General features: G+C 41.3%; 1 protein-coding gene across 1 annotated transcript in view; it reads right to left on the bottom strand.

Moving 5' to 3' along the window:
* Positions 1 to 20,679, bottom strand: part of RAB21 (RAB21, member RAS oncogene family) — a 230,428-nt gene that overhangs the window by 203,113 nt on the left and 6,636 nt on the right. Inside the window, exon 2 of the mRNA XM_086918093.1 lies at positions 10,712 to 10,771. Coding sequence (XP_086774219.1) covers positions 10,712 to 10,771 — 60 coding nt within the window. The remainder of the gene's footprint in view (positions 1 to 10,711; positions 10,772 to 20,679) is intronic.

Genomic DNA, 20,679 nt, shown 5'->3' on the forward strand with positions numbered 1-20,679 from the left:
ACGGAGGGTTTATTTGAAATCTCTGAATAAGGTTACAATCTGGAGTGGAGGTAGGAGTCACAGTTGGTAGACAACGACGTGATTCAAACCTTTCAAAATCCTTTCATTAACCTTCAGTAATGTACAGTGTCCAAGGACACAAGGGGAAGGAGAGACACAAGGGGAAGGAGGGAGCAAGGGGAAGGAGGGAGCAAGGAGAAGTAGGAAGCAAGTGAAAGAAGCAGGTGAAAGACGGCAGACAAATGTGCTAGATAGAAGAAACAGGATTAAGATAGGACACATGGATAAAGGACAGACACAGGGGAAGGGGAGAGGAGATTTAATGCAGAGGAAAATAAATGGAAGGTGAGAGCAGGGTCTGATGAGAAAAAGAAAACACTGATGTCAAAGAGGAGAAATGTACACCCAGGACAGAGGGGACGTGTAGGCAAGTGGAAGATAAAGGGGATCCAAAGCATACATGGAATGAAAAGACTTGGTGGAATGGCAGGGAATATTGAAGACAAGACAGAAAGGGAGAAAGTGCAGCATAAAGAAAATGAATGAAGATGGGGATACAAGAAGGCGAAGAGAGTCATCGCTGGCAGGTCTAATGCGAATCCTTGCCTATACATCACCTGAAATACTCATCTGGAATTCTGTGTTTCGAATAATTGTTACTGCCACAAAAAACTGTTGACTAAGCCAAATAGGGTAGAAATAGTTCTCCTCAAAACTCGTTAAAGCAATTCCAAATGTCTGGTGGGATTCCTTAAAACTCTATTTACAAACGTAGCCATCCTGTCCTGCCTTCCCTATCAGAGTCAAGTAACCAAGTGCACCTTTTCATAAGAGTCAAAGGTGCTGAATGGTCTGCTACCAATATTTCCCTTGAAGAACTCAGATGTTTATCTAAGCAGGTTCTTTGATCACACACTTTCCATGAGGGACAGGATACACACAGTGTATGACATTCCCTTGAAATAAAATGAAAAGTGTGTTATTACCAACCAGTTTCAGACACATTCTGACTAGAATGGATGTACTAATCATGTCAGAGTCTCATGGAAATGTTTTGCAAGTGCCTTAATTCTTTTTTGACTCAATGTTAAGTGGAATGATTGGTCTGAGAGACCTGCGAGACCTGTGAGAACAGGGTTTATTTACGGTTTGGGTAGAACAAGCATACTGGCCTACAGCAATGTCCACTGAATTTGTTTCAACAGTGCCCTGCAAAGACGAATATTCCATTTAGGGACGTGCATATATGCAACCATAATGGAGGTAGGGTAGGAGCCTACCTTCCTCCCAAAGGCACAAGAGTCTGGAAAAAGGTAGGGAGCAACACTCAGATTCACATCCAAATAATGTAACACTAAGAAAAAAAGCTGAATGGTTTATTTTAAAGATCTAGCTTCATTAGAATACAAAAAAGACTCACAGAAGACAGGAACTGGCCCCCGCTAACTGTGTGTGCAGAAAGGATAGCAATTACAAAAGTAATTTTCAAATATTTATCCTGCTACATTGAGTATGCAAGGGCTCAAAGAACAAACACATAGATCGAGACAGAACAATGTTAAATTCCTAAGCAGACGTAAGATTTTGGTTCAGAAAAACGTTTTGTTACTGGAAAGTAAATACAAATTCCATAAGGGTTCCTTCTGTAAGCTGTAACAGCTGCTATACAAGTGTTTGTTAAACAGAACTTTAAGCTAGACTATCCCAAATACGGGAAAAGGGAAATGCTGTTTCTTCCAAAAACAGAGTAGTCAATGGAGTTCCCCACACAATAAAAGAAAAACACTTTTTTCTGAATGAATGTGATGCTATAACAAAAAGCATCTCATCTTCCATTACAATAGCCATGCAGTCTGGTGTCAAGTTTAACTATCCATGTTGAAGGAATTCAGAAGGTAGGATGCCAATGACACTTTCAGTGGTTGTGCTGTGAATAAAAGGTTTAAACTGTATGCAGTCTCCAGTGAGGTTGCTCTAACAGTTGAGGGAGATGGGTGAACCACCACTGGCAACACCAGTATCAACAGGACAATCCTTTCGTCAACAGAGAGGAAAATAAAGGTGGAGAAACGAAACTAAATGTCTTCGACCAGTCAAATATTCAAGAGTAGAGAAAAGCTTTTGCTCATGAAAAAGGGTGGTTGCTCAGCACCTATTTTTTACTTTGAAAGGTGAACTTTTTGGGTTCTACGGTTGGATCAGAAGATAGAACACCACAGCTCAGTCACTCATCATGAAACGATATTAATCATTTATCTTTAGTTGTTTTTTTGGTACTCAGATAATTGTCCATTTGCTCTGTGGCCGGGGCTCAGGTGCTCAACAGAATTCGCAGGGCCCTGCATGAACTTGACTGTAAAATCGCCACCTTTGCTAGCATCACCTTCTTTGTTCTCACTCATTTTCCAACGGACTAGTGCATACTGAAATAAGTTGAGGCAGAGAAAGTCCTAAGCTGTATGACATCAGCTTTTTAAAGGGGAAAGGATTCCAAAGTTATATTTGCATTATTCATCAAAGGAGAGGAGTGTGGTTGAAGTAAAGCTTTCCTGTAACATTATGGCCTGGGGTCAAGGGTTAGCCTCATACTGGAGCTATAAAAGGGGGAGGTAGTAGCCGCATCTTAGAAAAACAAAAAACGGAGAGCACTCTAGGACACATTTGCTTTTTCTATCTCGCCCATGTTCACCATCACCCAAAAGCCTTACAGAGGGCCCCGAATTCTCCGAAATTCTAAGAATAAGACCAGTGATATCAAACCACAACATACAATGACAAGTGGCTATGATGTAATTGTTACCTGTACCCGATTCCTGAGTATAAGTAAATTCAATCGTGCACAAAATGCTTGTGTATAAGTGGAGTGTGAATCCCATTCCACTTGACCTGTGTCGACACTAACATGGTTTCCCTGCCAACGTTGGTTGCTGCACTCATCATCCTATCAATAATCTTTTCTAATGGAAATGAGATTTAAGGTGTTCCAGTAAAGTTGAAGAATACATGAATGGTGGTAGAATATTTTGGGTGCCCTTCAGTGATGCCTAGAATATTATTTAATCTTAGTGTGTACTATCAAATAATAATGTATTGGTAATATCCAATTATTTTTAACAGTATTGCTATCTACTTTTATTGTGTGTCTTTAGAAACCATCCCATAAATAGTGGATTTTCAACAACAACAAAAAAGATGATTAATATTTGGTTCAGGTATATTGGCCTCAGCCACAGAAGCTGAAAACGATGGTTTCACAACATCTGCTGTGGCACCGATAAACTGGTTGAATACCATAACGAATGGTACCAGTGACTTTGCAGCAAATATGCTCCTAAATCACAAATCTCATGGTATATTAGGCTTGTGGAGCACCACAGTAGAGGTTCAATTTGATAGCACTTTCCTTAAGAAACTAGTGGAAAGCCTGTTCTATTGTCCACAAGTTATTCCCATAACTTGTATTTCAGTTGGAGAAATAAAAGCACAATATTCCTGTTGGTTATAAAGTTCTTCTCCGATATGAGCTCTGCTTGGGGTGGTTATCAAAGCCTGCCCTTTCAAGTGTTTCCTATTGAGGTGGAATACAGTTTAGTATTGGATGAGTCGACACAGAAGTAAATGTAAAGAGATCTTGGTGAATCACTACCTGTGACAAATCAAGTAGTGTTGTCTTTTGAAAAATGCAAGGACCAGATTCACATCAACTTTAACCCCTTCACTGCGGCGGCTATTCTGCCGCAGTGAAGGGGGGAGGGTGGCCGAGCGGTGGGCGCATGCTGGTGACGGAACCGCTCCGTCACCAGCGTCGGTTGCGCTGTGCTGATGACGGAGCGGTTTCGTCACGGCCCCGCCCGCTCAATAGAACACGTCGCGCAGACGCGGCGGCCGGGCCATGACGCAGCCGCTCCGTCATCAGCACAGTGCGACCGCGGCTGATGACGGAGCGGTTCCGTCATCAGCAGGGAAGGGGTTAAGGGCTTGTGATCGATATTGCAGGAAAGAAGAACATGGATCTGCTGGACAACAACATTGGTAAAGTCAATGTTTTTGCAAGGGCAGCCTTTCTTTTTTTTTTTAAACTCTTGTCGTGATGGTTAATACTTGAAAGGCCTCCGTTTGGTTTGCATCTGCCTCTATATCTGGGGTTTCCAACCTTTTCTGAGGTGAGAGCTACTTCTGATCAGTGAAAATCATTGTGAGCTAATGATGGTCAAGCCACACACACAATGTTACCAGACACCCACATGCCCAGTTTCACCTCATCTAAGCCTAATGTCCATAGTACCAAAGACTAGGGTTTGAACAAAATATTTCTACAAGGGGCACTATGACAGGCCTATCACGTGCCAGTGAGAACGTGGTCTTTGGAGATGTATGAACATGTGTTTGTATGAATGGGATACATATGCGTGGGTGAACGAGAGCCAGTGTTGTACATACTTGTGGGACAGGACATACTTTCCCCATAAGTAGCACTTTTACATGTATAACACAAACATAACCGTTTTTTTTAAAGGCAGACATTTAAAGTGCAGAAAAATGTTCTACAAAACATTTTCCTAATATGGAACATTTTTCTGCACTTTAAATTTCTCCTATTTAAAGAAATAGTTTTTTGCAGTTATAAATATGACACTGTGTCTATCAGCCACTGGGAGCAAGATGCCTGCTGTGTGTAAATGCAATACTTTGAAATGGGCTGAAAAATCAACTGAAGAGTAAACTTTTCGCTTATATGGATCCCATAAAACTCATCATTTAAATTTTCACCCATTTCAAATTGTTGCGTTTACAAACAGCAGGCATCTTGCACCCAGTAGCCCGTAGACATGGTGTCATAGTTATAACAGAAAAATAAAGCCATTTGTTTAAATAGAAGGACTTTAAAAGTGATGTTAATATGTTAAGACATAATTGGCTTATTTTAAAGTGGATAAAAACATTGACTCAATGTTTCATAGAAATATTTGTATCCAGTTAAAATTGCTCCCATTTGAAAATAATGGCAGTATTTATCGGCAATAAATATGGCACACTGGGAGCAAGAGCTGTTTGTACATCCAACTCTTTGAAATGTGATAAAATTAAAATGAAAACTGAAGGGGCACATACCATGAACTGTTGTGAATTTTTGTTTGCTTGAAAAACCCAATAAAGTTGAGTATCACATTTTTTTTTTAATGAAGACCTTTAAGTTAACTCTTAATTTTCACACATTTCAAAGCATTTAGAAACATCAGTTTGTTCTCATGCTCCAATATGGACTTGACAAGGACATTTATTTAAGATTTAAATACCTCAGTGCTTCAGTACTTCACCCATGTGCCCTGGGTCATAAATCTGACTTCAACAAAATAAACACAGCATTTTGAAAGGAAAATGTGACCTTGTGCTTATTTAACAAGCATTTGCAATGCAATAGGTCTTGCATTAGAAACGTTTGAGCCATTGGTATTGTAAATGACAAATTTTGTATTTATGTGTTGGTTTTGAAAATAGCTAAATTAATAGCTTTGTCAATTACAATGCCAATAGTTTTAACTTTCGCAAATGTGACACCTATAGTATTTGTAATGCAATAGGTGTTGTATTTACGTGACTTAGATGTATTGATATTACAAATAACAATGGCTTTTATTTGTTGTTAATAATTAATACTTAAATAAACGTTATTGTAATTTATAATGGCAATAGCTTAAACTTTTGTAAATAACTTTTGTGAAGATTATGTTCAGTGTATTTTATTGGGATGAAAATCCAAGAACAGACGTGAAATATTAACATCTTTTTGTGACATTTGTAACAAAGCTTGAAACATTGAGAGAACATATTTGAACCAGTTGTTGTTGAATGGTTGCACAGATTGATGCGGTGGTGGCGCAGAGTGATGTGGTGGCGAACAAGTGATGCTGTGGTGGTGCTGAGTGATGCTGTATGCTATGCTATGTTTTGTTTTGCTATCCTATGTTTTGTTTTGTTATGCTATGCTATGTTCTGTTATGCTATGCTATGTTTTGTTTTGCTATGCTATGTTTTGCTATCCTGGTGTGTGTGTGGGTGTGTGTGTGTGTGGTTGTGTGTGTGTGTGTGGTTGTGTGTGTGGTTGTATGGTTGTGTGTGTGTGGGGTTGTGTGTGTGTGTGGTTGTGTGTATGGGGTTATGTGTGTGGGGTTGTAAGTTTGTGTGTGGGGGGTTGTGTGTGCGAGGGGGCAATGTGTGAGGGGGAAGTGTGTGAGGGGGAAGTGTGTGAGGGGGCAGTGTGTGAGGGGGCAGTGTGTGTGTGTGTGTTACTCCAGACTGAAAGCGCTACCCCCATAGAGGTGCCTCCCGGAACAGAAGACTGTGCTCCAAATAAGGACCTAGAGAAGTGATGCAAAGCTCCAGGCTGGGTTTCCAGCCCTCAAGCAATGCTGGACCAAGCCATTAGTAACGGAAACAAGGCATGTGACGAGGATGCCACTCGCGCGCACATGTACCGCCCGGGTAGGTGCAGTTTTCTAATGTATAGCTTTGGCAATCCTTGGACCTTCGGGAATGCCAATAAAGCATTATTGTATAGCATTGCATTGTATCGTTGACTGGTAACATTCCTGGACTACATACATTATGCAACGTTTCTTTGAAGTTAGCAGTCCGGACAGTTGTTTTTGTTTGTAATGGCTGCTTATCACCTTCATAACTCTCCCTGTGTCCACCAGCCCCCTCCTGCCCGGCCCCCGCAGAACCCCTCCCCTTGGTGTCCGGGCCCACCGAGCTGCCACATGGTCACTGATAAGAGTGATGGATGGACTGTGGCTGGCTCCACTGGGTCCAGTGCTCTGCTGGGAGCATCTTAGTGCAATGGTGGCCAGGAGTCTTACAGTGTGAGAGGAGGAGAGAGAGGGAGGGCAGGGGGTGATGGAGGGATGCGATGGAGAGAAGCAGCGCAGGGAGGGTGGTGTAGATCAGGGCAGTCTTATGGGGAGATGATAAGTTGAGGGAAGGAGTGAGGAATCTGGAAAATAAAGGATTTAAAGGAAGAATAAAAGGTGGAAAAGAGGAGAGACCAGTGGAGGGAATGAAGAGGGGAAGGGGAAAAGAGAACACAGCTACGGATTAAATAAACTGGTATATAGAGGAAAGAGACGGAGGGAAGAGTAGAATGGAAGAGAGAATGGAGGGAAGGAAAAAAGAGAGGGTTTAGGTTAGGGAGGGGGGGAAAGAAGGAGAGGGCAGAGGAAGGGAGCACGACAGAGGGTGGACACAGGGAAAGAAACAGGGAGGACAGGAAAGGAGGAAGTGACTTTGTCTCACTGGAGAAGTAACAGCTGTAGTAATGTCTCAGAGGACAAACAAAACAAAAAAAAAGAGCTGGGAGAAGCCCTTGGGAGACCAGAGGGTTTAAACAGAAAGGGCAGGTTTAGCTGAGGGTCACAAGGGCATGTGGCTAGTGCCAAGAATTGTTGAGCTGGGGAGGAAATATGGCAAACCTGGTGTTTGTGAACCTGTGCAAGAATAGAAAACAGTGACCTTTCAAGTGGGAAACTGGTGGAGTACAGAATGGTAAGAAGAGTGTGGTGTTAACCATCCAGGAAGGCATGAAGGGGAGCCAGAGCGCCCCGACTGATTTGGCTGATAGGGAGTTTAAAGAGACATTGTTGAGGTGTAAGTTGAATCAGGGTTCACTGTGGAAAAGGAGTTTCCCAGTCTAGTGCTGTGCGCCTGTGAGGGTCTAGTTGAAAGATGCATGGGTTCTGGTTTAATTGGAATTTGAGGCCCTCATCTGAGTAACTGTTCTCAGAATGTCCGCAAAATAGACAGTTTTTTTGGGGAAAAATAAGTGGGGGAAAAAACCTTACAACAGTGGATCCATGCAAGAAGTGGGATAATCTTTCCTTTGAAATACGTCCTTGTACTTGCTTTTATTTTTGGTATTCCCTTCTGCCAGGCTTCCATAGTTTTTATGTAATTTATTTTCCCATATTGCACCTTTTTTCCATCCTTCAGATATCACTTTATTAAGATGTGTTGCATTCCATCAGACTATATGCAGAATTAGATGCATTCTAGGGGCTCACTACTGGTTTAATATTGAATTTCAAAAATACCCTTCAGTTAATCACTTGAAAGATATCTTTTAGTTTGCTAATGCAACTACATGTGCATGACAACTGTAAGAACAGGATGTGATGCGAGCAAGTAAGATACCAAATGTTAGTATATCGGGGGAGAGGGAGTTGGGAAGCAGGAGGGGGGTTATTCAACCAAATTTGGGGTATTTTCTACTGGCAGATTTTTTGTTGCCATGTTCATCTAAGCCGTCCTGCTTTTTCGACTAGCTCATGTGACTGACCAATGCAGGGGGCTGGGTTTCTGGTCGCTTGTGGAAATCCCCAGTTACCCATTATCAGAGTAAATCTTGGCTGCAGGTATCAGAGTTATGAACATAGTATCCAGTGTGTTAGATTATAGCTTAAAAAAGTACACATACATAAAAGCAACGTTAAGGTCCTACAGCGAAAAAAAAGCATTTTTAAGAAATATATTTGATACACGTTGGAGTGTGTCTGATAAAATAGGCTAAACGGAAACCTTCAGAAAAAAAACACTGGATTATTCTAAAACTGATGAGAGCTGGCAGGTCCACTAATCCAGGTAGACCTCCCGGTCCCAGCCTTTAAACTCCCAGAGCCCAGAGGGCATGCTCCCTCTGAATGCCTGTGCAGTGCAGAGTGTGACCAAGAGGTTAAGTACACACTGAGGAATAGCTTGGCTCCGTTTGTGTCTGTGCATAGCGTGACTACTGACTCTGAAGTTTTGTACTCGCCAAGCAATAGTTGGTGTGTGTGTGTCCGTTGTTTTGAGGTGGTGTTACCCTGAAATTATGTTAAAATCGAGGGTTAAAAAACTGTTGGGTATTAATTGCCCACTACTCACGCATGAAAACAAGTGAAAGGATGTAAGCAAAGCGGAAACAAGAAAATGGAAGTGTGTGAGAGAGAAAGCGAGAGACAAAAGAGTGTGTGTGAGAGAGCGAGAGATAGAGAAGGCATGGTGTGAGAGAGAACGCGAAGCCAGAAGATATGACATGAAGAGGGGGCATGTTTGAGAGAGAAGGGGGTAAAGAGTGAAAGAAAGGGAGGGAGCGGATGCCGGGATGGGGGTGCAGAGAAGCGAGGACTAAGAGAGACAGGGTGAGGCTGAACAGACAGAAGCGTGGTTAGAGAAAATGAAGCATAGCAGCAAGTTAGCAGATAGAAAGGAGAACTCTGCATGAGAGACATAAGTGAGTAGGGTATGGAATGCAGGAGTTGGGGCGAGGCAATGGGGAAAGAGGGAAATCAAGTGAGAGCAACCATGCCAGCATTCCGATTCACGAGCAGATGGTCCTGTTTATGACCTACGAAGCACGTGAAGTGGCTGGTGACAAATGGAATCAGAGCGGCCGCGGTTGCTTTGATGTTCTTGGTCTTGCTTTGTGGGAGGGGTAGGGGGAGCGAATTCCTGTGTACGCGCCTGGCTCACATGAACTGTACGCGATCCGCAGTGGGTAGACTTTTCGAAACGCTTACTATAAATCTCGCCTACCTACGGAATAGAATAGACGAGACCTAAAAATGAACTTAAGGCTGTGAACTACTCTGAAGGCACCTGTGAGCTACTGGTGGCTTGTGATCAACTGGTAGGAGACATCGGCTCTGGATGATTCGAAACGGTGGTAATGCAAATTCTTTCACTTTAACTCTTCAGAGTTAAGGTTTAGTGAAAGAGGAAGAAGGAGGCATCAAAGATGGTCGCTGAAAGCTTTGGGTCTATGAGGGTTAAAGCTAATCAAAAGTCCTCATGGCACTCTATAGCAAACTGGACATTCCTCAAAAGTAAAGCTATAAGGAAAGTACAGGAGATACAGAACACTGTGATCATTCTCAAATGTATTTTTCCACTACATAAATAGCAAATGCAATATAATATACAGGAAATAAAGTTAATCTAAAAGTAAGCTTAAAAACTCAACCAACGCTTAAAGTATTCTAAAGATAAAGGAAAATAAGAATGTCTTATACCAAAAACAAGAAAACAGATAGAGTCCAGTATAAATAGATTCTAATTTCATAGAGTAAAAATTTACTTCCAATCAACTGCAACAGCAATGCACATTTGTAAGATGGGATGGAGGTTTGTAGATAAAGTGCAACTTTTTGTCTCTACCTATATTTCCATTTCCTTCTATTTTAGGAAATAAACAATGAAAGTCTTTGGCAGTTTCCAATGTAGCTACCTCTATTAGAATCAGATTAGAGGTTTGATGGACTACCTTTTTACTTATAAAAAAAAAGAAAGAAATATGTTTATGTGCATTAAAAAAAATCTCTCCTCAACATTTTCCAGGGCTATGCTTATTTAGGAGAGCTACCAGATGACAGTCCACATGACACTGTTGAGTCCTTCTGGATGGACATCGGTCATAACTGCTTGCAAAATAATTATCTTAAACTGAGACATTGGCCTTTATGTGACACTTCAACCCGTAGAACTACTTGTTTTTTTTTTACTCTCTACATGCCAGCTGTTCTCAAATATTAATGAATATACCATGGTGCAAAATGATAATAATCACAATGATCAATATGTATCTCAACTTCATCTGCAAGAAAATTAAGCACTTTGTTTTTCGAATCCAGCAATCTGTATCAGAGAAACTCAATGAAATAGATTAATAGAAAAGACATACCCATATTGCAAGGTTCACTCTTTTTCCTCCAATGTTTAACTTTTTTGTTAGAAAGGATGCCTGAAGAAAAGGAAAATAATTCATGTGAGCAACAGGTCAAGAAACATAAGGCAGATTGCTGTTGTACCACTTAATCTCAAACGATAAAATGGACTAAACAATATTTAATGGCAGGAAATATGCATTTAGAGGTCTCAGAATATTCCCACAACCCAACTTCTAGCAAGCTATAGTGGCCACATACCACATTATTCCTTTTTCATGGATATTTTACATGAATAATACGCCTGGCTGGTGTACATAATATTAATCAACGGTCAGTGCAGAAAGGTAGAATCCACAGAAATCACGTACACAATAACAGTTCCATGACCCTGTCTTACCAGGGAATAAGGAGTACATTAACTACATGGTGTGTAGGTAAGTAGTATCTTGGAGTTTCAGAGTATGTGATCTTGTAGACTTGCCAGAATTTCTCACCAACTATTCAAGTCTCTTTCCAGTTTAGTATTATTGATCACAGTATACATATGCATATCCTCACCCAGCAGCCATTCACTTGGCAAAAACAGGACCTCTAACTGGTTACCAATGAATGACATTGGTTATTTTTCCACTGTCCTGCTGAGTGCCACCATTCGTTATTGCATGCACTTATGTTTGTGATATGGGTGTAAACCTAGTCCACAATATTTATTATTCATCATGACCCTCACAAACATTAGTTTAAGGATAACCATCAACAATCCCAAAAACATTGGACTACTGCGCATGCCAAAATCATAGGACTCAATATCATATTGGTATTCAATACATTCCCCTAGAGAGCGGGTAATATTTTTTGTGGAATAACAGTTGTACGGTAAGTTCTGTAAAGATATGTAACTTGTATTAGGCAAAATTGAGCATTACTTGAGAACATTTTAATCTATACTACTATTATAAAGAGAGAACTTGCACCTTTTGGCCAGGTAAACTCGGGAACCACAGCGCCAATCTACACATCTGATACATCTATGAAAATGTCAGGGTGTGTAGATGGACATAGGCTATATAATTTTTTTTTTAAAGTAAATTAAAAAAATTAAGTTTGTAAACAAAGTAGTCCCCTGAAAGTAGCGCCGGCCGGGACCTAGCGCTGGCCGCGACGTGCGTGATGACGACAAAGGAGGAGGGCGGTGCAGTGACGAGCGGCTGTGCAGTGAGGAGCGGTGGCACAGGTAAGGAAAGGGAAAGTGAGACTGTGTGATGCAGGGGGAGGTAAGAAGGAGGCAGCAGTAAATGAAAATGTCTGAGCGCGAGTGAGTCGGGGTGGGAGGGGGGCGCGAGTGAGTCGGGGTGGGAGGGGGGCGCGAGTGAGTCGGGGTGGGAGGGGGGCGCGAGTGAGTCGGGGCGGGAGGGGGCGCGAGTGAGGCGCGAGTGAGTTGGGGCGGGAGGGGGGTGTGAGTGAGTCGAGGCGGGAGGGAGTCGGTGCAGGAGGAGGTCGGAGCGGGTGTACTGCCCCCAGCCCCTTTCTGCCCCAGGCAACGCTGGGGCGGGCTGCTAGTATATTCTAAAGCTATTTTTTGGATACAGTGTCTACAAGTTGTCCTCTTTAGTCCGGACTCCATTTATCCCTAGCACACAGAGTTGTTGCCTCGAACGAGCCATGCTGATAGCCCTGTATATAGCAGACAATAGGTTGCTATACAGTGTCAGTTCTATGACTTTCAAGAGTGTATTTAGGTTTCGGGGACCTGCCTGCGAAAACATCCCAAGTCGTTCAAGTTTTTTTTGGCAATATGAAATACAGCAGGAAATGTCCTGCTCTCACACCAAATTGTGCCCTTGGCTTTTTGATTATGAATAGCATTTTATATTGATATACACCACCCATATTCACATAACCTTTGTTTGACCAGGTTTTTGGATTAATCTCAGGGTATTTACTACCTGCATGTCTCCACAAGGATGTTTTTTTCTAGAATTGTCTGGCACATCCTATCCCAAATCTGTAACATTAATGACACTTGAAATGATATTCCCTGGTCTGACACAGGGGCCAGGAACACATAGAAATCCCTCTAATAGTATTTGTTTCCTATTAGGCTGTTTGCAGAGTCGGGAGGTTGTTGCAGATGAGCAGCCATGTAATAATATTTCATATCTATCGCAGCTAGCCCTCCATATTCATAAGACAATTTAAGATAGCAAACCATATTCTGTGGGGAGCATCTGTCCTTATAAGATATGTCACAACCTTGTCAAATTCATGGAAAAAGCCTTTGGGGATGATGCAGAAATTTCTCCTGGAAATCTCATAAATCACCTGGGTAGCACCACAATTTTGAGCAGTTCTACTCGCTGTATCATACAGAGGCGACACCTTCCAGTATGTGAACAACGGACACCTTAATATCAACCATTAAACTATAATTCAAGAGAACAAGAAAACAAGTTTAAAACGATTTCATAATGCATGCTAATTCAAGTCAAAACGACTCAGTGTGAAAGAACCTCAACCCTCGTGAATATTTGTGAGTGGCCATGCCTCTTAGTATCACTACTGGAATTACTAACGTTTCCTTGTCAGATTAGATGAAATTAATTCAGTTTAAGAAGAAAATGTGGGGACAAAAACCGTTGATTATACACCTACACGTTTTCACTGAAGAGATGTAAACAACGTGGCTGGTAGCGATACCACTAATCAATAAAACGATCAAAGAAAACGAGCGTCGCGCTCCGTAATAAAACGAGAACGCTTCGAAAGATAAGTTGGAATCTTACCCTAGTTTTTCGGTTTCGCGGGTTACACAGCATTCCTCCTTTAAATCGGGACCGGCTAAAACACTGACTCTGCGCTTCCGCGTCTTATCTGTGATGTGTAGTGAATAGTAGAAATGGTAGTCCATCCTACCATTTCTACTATTCACAAATATTCACGAGGGTTGAAGTTCTTTGACTTGAATTAGCATGCATTATGAAATTGTTTTGAACTTGTTTTCTTGTTCTCTTGAATTATAGTTTATTGGTTGCATTCTATTGTTTTTTAGAATTCACTCCCTGATGAAGAGCAGATTTAATGCTCGAATTGCATTGGAGAACTGATCATGTTGAAGTGAAAACTTGCGTTTACTTGAAATAATAGACAGAAATAACACATGGATAAAAGATGTAATTGAACTCTGATTGCTATGAAATCATTGAATGAATAAAATTCAATTTGTGAATGAACTTGAAGCTTTCTGTTGATCACTAAAGGAGTGCCCCACTGTGATTTGTAACCAAGTCTTTTGGAAACACACAATCGTGCATGACCTTTACATTTTATAGGACGGAAAACGTACCCTTGGGAGCAACCTAGAATTTATACATTTCTTTATGAATAAACTTTTCAAAACAAGCACGCTTATAATCGAACAGTGAAAATAAGGTTGTGCACTTGCCTACAAATTGTTTGTGTTGTTATGTGCCCGGTCGGCCATTGTAGTTAAAGCGCACAGATCTGTTACTTCACAGTCACAGAAAAGGCCTCATTGGAAATTCTAAATCCCGGTTTGGGGGGACCAAAAGTGTAAACAAAATGTGTGCCAATACCTGTAATCTGTGTTGTTGCCCCTCCCCACCCAGGCCCCCCATCATGCTCCATTCAGGCTGAAATTGATCGGACCCTTCCTCAGCACAGAGGCTTGGGGCTCTCCACGGGGGCGGCCAAGGGGGTTTGAGGCTCTCAAAGGCAGCCTCGCACAAAGCGATCATTTAGGGGGGTGATATGTCCATTAAACGGGCCTGTGACGCCTTATCCATTTTTAAAGAAAGATTATGAAGTGTAGGCCCATTCGGGTAACCAATGGCGCAGTATGAATTGCAAATCCATCCCAGGGACAGAATACGGGGGCTCTACAGCTGCAGAGGAATATTCACCCCTTATTCGGAAGCAAAACATAAAGCAAGTTGGAGAGCAGAGAGGCCCCTTCATCGCAGTGTGGCAAACAGACAGGCACTTCACAGGGCCGGCGCGGGTCTAGGACAACTTTTCGAGGGTGAGAGAGAGAGAGAGAGAGAGAGAGAAAGAGAAGGGGGCCTATTTGTGGTTGTCAAAACAGCCATAAATATCATTAATACCTCAAATACTTAAACACACAACTCCGAGTGCTGTTTTGCCCACGCAAGAGCTGCATTGGAGGGCCGGGGGGCGGGGGATATGGACGGTATAGATGGCAGACAGACACCGTCCATGATTTGTTCAATTAATTTAAATATGCAGATTCCTCTTTAAAAACTGCACGAAACCGCACTGCATTCCATTTGTCTCTAGTGATTATTGGCCTTCCCTTGCAAGTGCACATTTTGTTTTAACACATACACACTCTCTCCTACTGCAGAGAAATAAAGGGACAGTGTAAAGATCTGCATACACAGGTTCTTGAAGTTCATATGTTATTTATTGATCAGTAAGAAAATCACAGCATCTCCAGCAGCTACAACTCATCTGCTGTTCTTCAAACTCCAGATTCCATCCTATGTCATTGCTGACATCATACATTCTAAATTCAGCTGCAAGTCTTTACAGACAGGCAATAAGTAACTAATCTAAGTGGTACTGGTAAAGAGGCGGTTTGTTGTGTTTGCTTGGATAGAAACAGAAAGCATAAAATATTATAAAAATAGAGTACCATGCGCTAAAACCACAGTGGGTGCAGAAACCGCAGACACAATAATAAGCGGTAGGTATACATTGATCATTTAACAACGTGTGTGACTAAGTGCAAAAATACATCTGAAGCAGCATCATGCACTCCCCATGCAGTAACTACTCAGGTCTTCTGCTCGGAACCCAACCCATCCCTTGCCTCCCCTTCCGAGCCCCCTCCATTCCCGCCCTGCTAACGCTCCTCTGCTGTCCCGTCCCGATCACCTGCTAAAGAAATAGAATATAGGAGCGGCTCACCAAACTTTTTTTTCAATATTTTATACTTTAAGCAGGCAGCATGGTGTCTCTGCAGCGCTGCTTATTAAAAGAATGAAATATATTGAAAAAGTAGAGTTTTACGAACAGCACCTTTGTTTGGAGTCAGGTGAGGCAGGGCTTGCAGAGAGCTCAAAAGGAGTTTGGTGAGCGGCGTCGTGTAAGAGAAAGGAGCAGCACTTTAAACTTTATTTTTGTAATACTTTATGCTTTTAGTAAGCAGCACTGCATGGTGTATGTGCTGTGCTGCCTATTAAAAACATAAAATATAATGGTGCTCCGATATTGAAAAATGACACAGAATTTTCAAACTCCAATAGTCAGAAAGCAGACACAGCACAGCAGAGACGAGGCATTCAGCACTTACCGCCGGCGGGCGCACTCGGCTCTCCAGAGCAGCCTCGGGGCACGAATGGTTTGGGGCACACTCGCACACAAAACGTGAACAAAAAGAAAGGCGGGCTAGCGAGTAACAAAACTCGAGGACGCGTTTATTCACGCTAGAGAACGGTTGTGTCGCGGGTTTCAATTCTGGCAAAGCCAACCCACATAACAATCGGCATAAGCTCCAAGCTGCATGCGTGCCCTTGACTTCTGTGCGTACATATCAGCCCAAGCCGCAAGCGTATCGTATAATTAAAATAAGTTAAACGCTACACAATAGTTACCACAAAGCCACATAAGTTATCCTCAAAAAATATTTTTAGCTTAACGTCACCAAATAGTAAAACACACAGCCCACACGCAACCAATGGTAAAAAAGAACGTGCAGACTGTAATTATAAAACCCACGTCTCACACCGCCAGTAAAAGATCCAGTCCGGGTGGGCGGGTCAAAAGAGGACAGGGTGGTAACCAGGAGGGACTAAAAAAAACCTCCAGTACAATCATTACACTCCGTTTAGCATAATTAATGACACCAAATGACGCACGCCAATGGAAATTAGGGACAGAGCGCAAACTCGACTTCTGAAACCGTATTTATGCCAGGAAGCCCTCGCACTGCGAGCAGCGCATGTGCGCTGCAACACCAGGCGAGACCTAAAAAACAAGTTAGGTTATAGAGCGGACAGAGGATAACTTTATTCCTGGCTCCCTCAGTTTATGTTGAGGAATTGTGTAGTACTGATGTGAATAATAATAATGGTCTTCTTTGATTTTATAGACAGTCTGCATCAGAAGCTGTACTTCATTCCTGCCAATAGTAAGCAGCCCATGTACATGATTCTTCGAATCATTGGAGGTTCGTCTTATTAACTCTTCCTTCAGAAGAAATATATACATGACCTTCCAATCTGCCCTTTAAAATCAGACACTCTCAAATGAGTTCTACAATCTATCATTTTCTGCTGGAAGAATAATTCTGTTGAGTTGAAAAAAGGACATGGGATTAGTTTAATGAAAGCACATAATCTTGAGTGACATACCACAAATGAGATGGTTCCTTAATGCCAGTCAAATTTGTTTCTAAACATAGCCAATCTGTTCTTTTGCTAAATAATTCAAGAACCCAAGATTATTCCCTCCTACTTTCAAATAAAAAGTTCTGACGTGGTAAAAAAACAAAAAAGAGATGAGCCAAATGCAAACACTTGTGGTACACCTTTGTCTCTCACTTATGAGTCGTTTAACTTTCAATAAGTTTGTATTAACATTCACATTAGCATTGAATGAGTTAGAGTAGAGATGGGTTATAATGAAGTGTTGGGATCCCGATATTCAATTAAAACAACAGTATGTGTATCCCCTTGGCTCTCTTTTTCCGAGCTGCAACAAACACATTATTCTTAGTGGGTACCAGACACAACCAAGAAGGGAGATGACCAGTGCATCTTAGTGTCCAGTTCACCAGGAAGAAAATTAGCCACAAAGCTCCTTGTGATATTTTCTAGACAGTGGTTCTCGTTAACATCTTCAGGAATGTCACTAAGCTGTGGTCATTCAGCGTAGTCAACTCCTCAACGTCATTAATCTCCTAATTCATGGTATTCATCTTTGACAGCAGCTCTAGTTAATCCAAATGGGTGTATAGAAAGACTTAACATCCAACCTTCTGACCCAAAAGTCTGGAGCTTCTAGCCAATGGTCCTTATTTGTGGTGCCAATGCCTGAAGCAATTATAGCAGCTTAACATCATGATGATGAGGAAAGGAGGTGTTCAGGTTGTGGAAGGTATCAAGATAGGTCCTAAAAAGCATGCTTTCGTAGAAACTGATGCTAGCTGGGATCTTTTTGATGGAATAATGTAGTGCTTACAATGCTAGGCGAAGTTCCATATTAGAGCCAAAAAACTTATATATATTCTTTTCAAAGAAGGGAAGCCCGATGCTAGGATCCTAACCGGGTTCTACAAGAAGAATGTGCAACGAATGATTGATCTTCTGAAGGACTGCAGAAAGCTTTATTCAAATGGGTTGCTTTAGTAATGTCACAGTCCAATATCTGATGTCTGCGAATGAGCGTTTCTTGCCTCAGTAAAAGCTTGTGGAATTTAAATAGTAGAGAATAGCAAGATATTTATTTTCTCAACAAAAGGGTCCTAATAATTCCTATGCAACACCTCATCAGACAACAGCGGGACAAATTACAGTAAATGGGGATAACAGCTTTTAGGGAATGAACTTCAGGGCAGTAATTTAATAGGGGTAGGTAAGAACATTCTTCAAATCCTATTCAGAGCCTGAAAATCTCACAAGTTCTGCAGAGGGTACATAAAAAGATTACAAGTGGAGCAGAAGTCGGATGATTACAAACACTGAGGAATGATGCCGAAAATCAAGCCCGACTCAAGAAAGGTGTGATACATCATAATAGTTTCAAATTATTTTATACTTCAATGTCTTACCCTCTTGATAACATGTTAATTAAGCAGAGGTGCTTCTTGTATCTGTAGTGCGTACATTTACTGCAATATGTTAACTAAAGGGGCAGCATTTTCCTTTTTTTTTTTAACCTTAGCTATGCTGCACAGCAGATGCTGTGCAACATGGTTAAAAACTATTGGCCAAGCCAATAAGTCGCAAAGATGTGACCTTCTGACTTTGCCAGTGTTTGTTTTGTGGAAAGCCAATACAGCAGTAAGACAACCACTGTAAAGTGAAGTTTAGTTTACTGAATCCAGCATAGATTTGAGCTTTCGTATTTTTGTACATAAGGTAGTAACAAGGACCAGTGAAAAGTAAAAACAAAAGATATATAGGGACAAAAACATAAAACTTTAAGATAAGAGTTAATTAAGAAACGGTGTAGGTGTACACTCCAATAAAGAAGATAACAAATTAGTTTGGGTTTTAGAAATCCATATTACGTGGGGCTATTGTAATCATAGCCATCAACTCGGAGCATGACTACAGAAAAGCCACTACAACAAAAACAAACTAGCAATAAAATATATCTTGATCCTGCAGGTCCCACATAACTTGACCTCCTTACCCTTTTCGTACCCTGCTACATATAGCAGTCTTTTTCACAGCCTACTAACATGTTTTGCCGTTGTCAGTATTCTAAAAACCAGTCAAAACAGGCCAGTCACAAGGGATAAAATATGACGTGGAGGCAGGGTCACATGGTATGTGCAAAACACGCACATCTGTGCTTCTTTTTATCTGCCTCTCTACTTTTGTACAACCGACTACCAATAATGAATATGGTGGTGAAGTTATTCAGTGAGTTGTATATTTGTGCTTGTACAATGCCAATACGTTTTTGTTGGTAAAGCAAACAAATATAATAATATATATTTTAAACACGAAAATGTAGCTACCCCACCAAGGTAATTGTTTTCGTGTTTCAGAGCTGTTAAACAAAGATTCATTGACTGAACGAGAACACTCCCATTTACTGACAAACGAATCTTGTGATGCCTAGCGATTGGTTTCAGGAATGCCCCCTCGAATTGGTGGAAATAAAAAAAGCTCGTACTAGACTCAATGTATTAACCCAGTAAATTCATTCCAAATAGAACCTCTCAAAAATACAACACAGTAGAAACATGCAGACATGCAGTCAATAGATATTCTGTTGTAATGCTCTGTAATGTACCAGCAACATGTACAGTAATAGTTTTGGGACCTCTTTAGTTCTTTAGTCCACTGAGAACCCCTATTTTAGGTATAACAAAAATACATTTTAAAAACAGTGCACATAAAAACCTTTTTGGACACTCCTAAAAGTGACAGTATGTCACCCTGTTCCACCCCTCCAATTTAGTTCAGACTTACGGTCTTATCTATTTGAAAAAAATTTGGAAACAAATCTGAATTGCAAATAGGTTAGGGTTACAATCATTTTACTAATTGTAGAAACAGTCAAATCCTAAAAAGCTGGTATGTATCACTTTTACATGCTATTTCGTCTAGATCTTTTCCAGTGATACACCGTGTGTTATTTAAGAGAAGCAAGTGGTGGAAATGGTCGAATGCAAAAGCAAGATGTTGTGTCTCTCAGATTCGTGATTGAGTACTGTCAAGACTCTTCCATACCGAACATGATCCCCATTTCTGCCTAAGTTGTACCTTAATATTTTTCTTGATTTTTCTCTATGTCCAGGGCAACGGGACATTTGCCTTTTTATTTCATGCACAATCGTTATTCCCAGCTCTGCTTCCACAGTCATCCACAAGTCAAGTTAACTAGCAATTGTAAGGCACCAAAATCAGCGGGTATACAAACACTACATACAACAAAAGATTGAAGCAATGCTGGGCCACTGACCAGCAGTAAGGGAATAGTAAAGATGTGTTTGCAGCACACTCTTGAACTGGAGCATCTATATGACATTTTGTAGTTTTCCTACAAGGTAAGCAGCATGTATAACCATTTCCTGGGAATCTCACTGTTCTACTAGGAACACGGAGTTCATTGCTGGTTCGCCAGCTGTTAAGGCTGTCTTGGAGGACATAATTATAGATCATACTTTACGCTTGTAACGTAATTTGTTGGCTACTAGAAGCCAATCTGCTTCTGCAGAGTTGAAATCAAATGATCGCGACAGCTGAAATATGCTACTACCCTAGTC

The sequence above is a fragment of the Lissotriton vulgaris genome, chromosome 1_1 (assembly GCF_964263255.1).
Source record: "Lissotriton vulgaris chromosome 1_1, aLisVul1.2, whole genome shotgun sequence".
Classification (NCBI taxonomy): Eukaryota; Metazoa; Chordata; class Amphibia; order Caudata; family Salamandridae; genus Lissotriton; species Lissotriton vulgaris.